The 6401-nt window shown below is 39.1% G+C and overlaps 1 protein-coding gene across 4 annotated transcripts in view; it reads left to right on the forward strand.

Moving 5' to 3' along the window:
* The window catches only part of DIAPH3 (diaphanous related formin 3), a 449656-nt gene extending 446007 nt beyond the window's left edge, over positions 1-3649 (forward strand). For all 4 annotated transcript variants that reach the window (XM_040991319.1, XM_040991320.1, XM_040991321.1 and 1 more), the window contains one exon: positions 2612-3649. In XM_040991319.1, coding sequence (XP_040847253.1) covers positions 2612-2874 — 263 coding nt within the window. In that variant the 3' untranslated portion in view covers positions 2875-3649. The remainder of the gene's footprint in view (positions 1-2611) is intronic.
* The last annotated feature ends 2752 nt before the right edge of the window (positions 3650-6401 follow it).

Here is a 6401-nt window from a genome sequence, read left to right on the forward strand (position 1 = left end):
AAGGCTCCTGGACAAACCCCAACCATGGCAGCCATTTGAGGAATGAGCCAACAGATGGAAAATTTGCTTGCTCTCTGGCTTTCTAACTCAACCTGTCAATTTTTAAAATAAAGTATATTCATAGAAGTTACAGAAATATTTGAGGAAACTCCAAAAAAATTAACAGATAAATATAAACAGATTGTGCATTGAAAGAATTAGAGAGGGAGAGTTATTTCATCTGCTGGTTCACCCCACAAATGTCTGCAATGGTTTAGGGGTATGGCAGGGGGAAGCCCTGAGTCCAGAGCTACTTCCAGGTCTCCCACATGGGCGCTATATCCCAAGAACTTGGGCCATCTTGTTTCCCCAGGCACATTAACAGGCAGCTGGATCAGAAGTGGAGCAGTGAGACTGTTGAACTGGCATTCTTAGGGGTTGCTGTCAGTGACACTGGCGGCAGCTTACTTTTTGCCACAACACAACACAGGCCCCCAATAAACTTATCTTTCAATTCAGGTTTTCCCACAAACTTTTTAAACTACCTCTATGTGTATTTCAGATTCTAGGGCCATTATTTTAATCCTGTTAATCTCTTTTCTGCCATTAAACATTTAAGTAGACATGCCCACTAGCAGAATAAACTGGTTTCTTGCTGCTCTCAGGATGAGTAGCTTAAATGAAGCCAAATAATAAATAACTATAGGATTTAGAGGAGGAAAGTGACTAAAAATCTGTACTTTACTGTGGATGCACTTTAACAGTCTTTAAGGCAAGAGGCTGTGTTCTAGGAAATAATGCATGTTGTCATAGGAAGTGTAGGACTACTAAGTTCACAATACTCTTTTTACACATATAGTATGTATATAATAAGCTACAACACATAAACTGTAGAGAAAAAGCACCACTATGTCAGATCTTGATTTTTAAGTAACAATTGCCCACCTGATAAGAAAAGTCTATTTTCTTCCAACAGCTAAAAGCTGATCATACTTCTAAAAATTTGTAGAGATTGTCCAAGAAATGGTGTAAAATGCTCATCCATCACAGGAAGCCCCTGGTCAGGAAATGACAGTGCAGTAAATATCTTCACCAGCCACCTTTTAATGTACAAGCTGTTTTCAGTTGGAATTTTCAGCACTCACATAAAACACATTGTCATGAGTGACTGCTTGTGCTCCAAAGTCATTACTGTTGGGATAATGGAACATCTCTCGGCGAATAACCAAAAAACTTTAAATGTCAGGTTTGCTGAAGCCATTTTCAAGCCCTGCTCAAGGTTAGATGAATATTGAATATGCCTGTTTTCGAAGAAGTTTGAGATCTATGAGAGAGGTCACCCATAAGGTTGTACATTGTAATCGTCACTTAAGTCCAAATCTCTTAGGGAAGTCAGTCATTTCATCATTAGCCATCACAACTCTCTCCTCACAGCTTTAGAAAGTCAGAATTGCCTTCATTTACCAATAAACGAATGTGTTTACACACATTGCATGGACACTATACATGCAGGTGGGCATGTATTCATAACGAATACTTGAATTATGGGACACTTCTGATTTGCAAGGCTTTTTTAACAGTTTCCCAAATTCATTATTTTTAATTGACTTTTAAAATTCTTATTAGAAACTTTCTTCCTCCTTTTGTTCAAAAAAGAATTAATTATGAAGGTACTTCAGAAAGTTTGGGAAAAAGGAATTAAGTTTATTGTGCAAAAATGTTTAAAGCTATTAATCATGTTTTTATAATATTCATTCCAGATATGCATGTATTTCAAGGGGTTTTTTTCCCCCTAAAAATAAACGTAACACCAATTTCTTTGACCTTTCTGAAATACCCTTGTATTATTCAAGCTAAGTATTTCTCTTGAGTCACAATATGTAAAAACAGTTTCTTTAGCCTATGCATGTTTATCCAGTCACTTATTTGCACCAGGGCTGTTCCAGGTCCCCAAGCTGAAACAATATTTAATGTCCCAGAGCCAGCATTTCTCCTGCTGGTTGAGTGTCAGAGTCCCCGAGTTAGATATCCAACTGTGGCTCATGACTCCAACCCCCTGTCAGTGCAGACCTAGGGCGGCAGTAGTGATGCCCTAAGGATTTGGACTCCTGCCACCCATACAGGAGCCCTTTGCTGCACTCCTGCTTACCTGTTTCTCTTCGTCCCAGCTGCAACTGTTGCAAGCATCAAAGGAATGGAAGAGTCTGTGGGTAGGAGCTACTGCAACCTGCTCTTGCAAAGCACACATTCGAAGCAATAGAAGATTATGCAAATGTACAGTGTGTCTGGTTTTGCAAAAGATACAGAAAAATGAAAAGGGAGAAGGTTGTTTTGGGGTGGATGAACAGGGAAGAGTCACTCCATTTCAATGGTGTTGAGCAGCGACCTGAATGAAACATATGACCAAGCTCTAACCCAGGCATCAGCATTTCAGGTGTAAAAGGAGGAGAGATAAACGTAGCACCAGTGGAATGAACGCTTCAGTTCTTAACCTCTGTCTTTCACTACTTTATTGGTTAGTTTTAAATTTAATCTATTTAAGAGGGCTTGTTTACTGAGACTATTGTTTTATCATTGTAATAATCAAGGCCTGTACACATGATACGTTTTCTATTTTTCTTCCTTACCATAGAAAATCAGAAAGTGCAGTTGACAGAAGGGTCACGTTCACACTACAATATCAATTGCAACTCCACAAGGACTCCAGCCGCCAAGGAGCTTAATTATAATCCAGACACTCATACGTCTACAGGGAGGATCAAGACAGTTGAGAAGAAGGAAGCCTGTAATGTGGAAAGCAACAGAAAAAAAGAAATGGAAATTCTTGGCTCTGTTTCTAAAAACGAGTCAGTTCCCGAAGTTGAAGCCCTGCTGGCAAGATTACGAGCTTTATAAATTAAACTGGTAAAAAAAAAAAAAATGATTAAGCCAAGTATAAAGCCATGTTGTAAGCTGAAACACTTGAAAAAATGCTTTTATATAAGTGAATTTATATAGTTTTAAATTATGATATATGCTAGAAGAGTAAAGCTAAATACATGATTGCAATGCTTTTTTTTTTCTGTATACTTGAGGTTTGGGCTCATTCAAGATTGCAGTGGGCTTTAATACTTTTCTGGGTCTCTCCTGGAATTCATCTGTTCTATATTTGGTATTAATTATACATATTGCTGTAGAGAGCAGGTAGGTGGCCATGTGTTCAGCAATGTGTCCTTAAAATCTATTTAAGTCACTGTAACTTTTGCTGTACTATTTCAATATTAATGAATGTCAAATCATCAACCTTAAGTCTTTTACATACCCACATATATCCCCTGTATATTATTTATCCAGGCATACATTGCTTTAAAGAACATACAATTGAATATATCAGAGCTATTTGGAAATGACTGATAAGCTCATTATCACTGTTGAATTCATATTAAGTTGACATGGTGGAGGGACTATAAATGTTGAGTACATTTCTAAAAATAGTGCATTCAGTATGTATGTACTGTCTTTGCAGAAATGCATACTTTTATAAAAGATGGCTATATATGATATTACAGTGCTGCCAAAACTCAACTCCCCTGTAATTATAACGCTAGAATAAGATTACCATGTTGCAACTTTCCAAGTAACAAATTTTAGTTTCTATAGAACTGTAACTTCTGACAATCAGTACCTTTAACACCAATCTGAGTAAATATTTCAAGGGAAATTTTTACTTGCAACTGTTGCAATTTTACCTCATTTCTGCATCATTCCTCTGCTAATTCTATATCTAAGGAAATAAACTTCATATTTGCACTAAAAAAAGTTTTTGTTGTTTTTTTGCTAGTAAGTCCTGTGAATAAGCTATAGACTATGCCAAATAGTTAAGTCTAAGTACTGATTTTGCCTTTTTACATATAATAAATAATGCATTGAAAAGCATTTATTTGGGATGGTTTAGCAAGTTAAGCTACCAATTGCAAAGCGAGAATCCCATATAGGTTCTCATTTGAGTCCTTCCTGCTCCACTTCCTGGTCTACCTGCCTTCTAATGTGCCTGGAAAACCAACAGAAGATGTCCCAACTACTTGGGCCTTTGCACCCACATGAGACCTAGATGAAGCTCCTGGCTTCCACTTGGCCATTGAAGTCATCTGGGGGAGTAAACCAGCAGACCAAATGTATATATATATATATATATATATATATATATATATATATATATATATATATATATATATATATATATATATACACCATAGATACGAAACTGCTTTTTCTCCTTATTTAAGTAGCTACCTCCTTTTAACTCTCAACTTAAGTTCATTAATTAGAAGTTTGAACCAGACCTGCTTTGTGGACATTGGGGAACAAGTGCTACCTACGGATAAGACAGAAATAACCTTTGTTCCTGGGGCCCAGCACTGGAGTGCCAACATCCCATAAGGTCCCAGTTCATGTCTCAGCTCCAGTTCTCACCCAGATCCCTGTTTATGCCCTGTGATAGAAGCAGAGAATGGCCCATGGCTTTGGAACCCTCCACCCATGTGGGAGACCCAGAAGAGGCTCCTGGCTTCAGAACAGCTCAGCTCTGACTGATCTAAACTAGCCCTCCTTTTCTCTATAAAATATCTTTCAAATAAAAATAAAACTTTAAATTTGTCCCCATATGCATTACTGAAATACATATATTTTCCCCGGGGATTGTAATTCCTTTGTCAAATCAGATTTGCAAATATCCAGACCACTGAAGGACATTTACACATATTAACAGCAGCCCTAACACCAAGGCAGGGTTTCTTTCCTCAGAAGTTTAAGGAAAGATTTGCAACTTTTTAATTCTTCAAAATCTTTTTAACATGATTTTACCAAGACCTGGACTGACTTCTCAGGCACAACACATAAGGTGATGCAGATAGTTTGGACGCATCAAGCGGCTGCTAAACACTCTGGAAACTTGGGGCCAGAGAGCAGCCATGGGGGAGAAGCAGCCTGGCAAGTAAAGACAAGTGAGGATGACATCCACTCCCAGAGGCAGAGGATGATTGCAGGCCAGTCTGGCACAGAGCAGAGCTGAAGGACATCCTTCAAGCAAGAGCACTGTAAGCCTGAGGCTAGCACAGCATCAGCAGTGCTGGCCTCCACAGGCCCCAACCAGCATCCGCCCTGAATGACAGCAGCTGCTCCAGAGCAAGCCTGACTCGGAAGACCTTGACCGTGGGGAAGAACTCTCGGAACAACTATTAGGAACAGACAGTTTTCTGTTGGAGATTTTCAGGGGAGCAGGATCATTTGAAAAGCTCGTGTCATGGAAACATTCTTTTACCTCCGTTTTTCTGCCATCTTTCGGAAGTCCTTTCATTTTGTTACACACCCCTTCAGCAATGAACTATGGGTATAATCAGTTTTTAAATTACTGATATTCATTTTGTCAACTGCAGATGAAAGCTACAGCAATAACCTTTGAGATCGGACAGTGAGGCGTAAATGAAGCAAAGTTTGTTCATGAGGATTAGCAACTCTGAAGGCATATTTTACATGTCAGCTCGACCAGGATAAAGGATGCCCCAGGTAGCTGGTACAATGGTATTTCAGGATGTTATCTGCAAGTGTTTCTGGATATGAATATTTGAAACAGTCAACTGCGATCACTCTGCCTAATGCAGTGGCCATCATGCAGTTTGTTAAGGGACCAGATAATAAAATAGAAAAAGCAAATGGAGGAAGGCAATTTTTCTCTCTGCTTTAGCTAGGATAGCCATCAGCCCTTCTGGCTTTTAGACCTCCAGACTTACACAACTGACTAAGGTCTTTCAGCTTGACCTACAGCCACACCACCAGCCATTGGGGGCCTGCAGGTTGCAGGTGGAAGATGGTGGGACTTTTCAGCCTTGAGGTCACCTGAGCCAGTGCCTCATAATAAACCTCTTCTATAAATCTGTCTACATCTATATCTCTGCCTGCCTAGGTTTCCACCGCTGCCCACCTACATCTGTCTAGCAATCCATCTACATCCTGCTATTTCTCTTTCCCTGGAGAACCTCCAGTTTACATAGCAAGTAAGTGGTCAACTTGAAACCATCTGATACAGCTCAATGCCCTTGACAAGGATGCCCCACCGAAGCCAGCAGCAAATTCCAGAGAGATTATCTTTTCTGTTCTCACACCAGAGTTCCTGGCCAGAACTTGCATGCAGCTGAGTGATCACTGAATTGTCCAAAAACAAAGACCAACTACTCGCCAATTTTCCCAAATATTTAAAGTAATGCAAGAAAAATCTCATTATGTATGTTTGTTCATTTTTAACACATTTGGATATTTGAACAACATATCAAAACTGTTCAGTTGTTTATATGAGCAGGGAGAAATTATAGTGATTCATATAAAGGTTTTCTGGTAAATGTAAAAACTGCAGTTATTCATACCAAGTTGCTCAAGCTTTCAGTTGT

The sequence above is a fragment of the Ochotona curzoniae genome, unplaced genomic scaffold, assembly GCF_017591425.1.
Source record: "Ochotona curzoniae isolate NIBS_2020 unplaced genomic scaffold, NIBS_Ocur_1.0 contig_64, whole genome shotgun sequence".
Taxonomy (NCBI): domain Eukaryota; kingdom Metazoa; phylum Chordata; class Mammalia; order Lagomorpha; family Ochotonidae; genus Ochotona; species Ochotona curzoniae.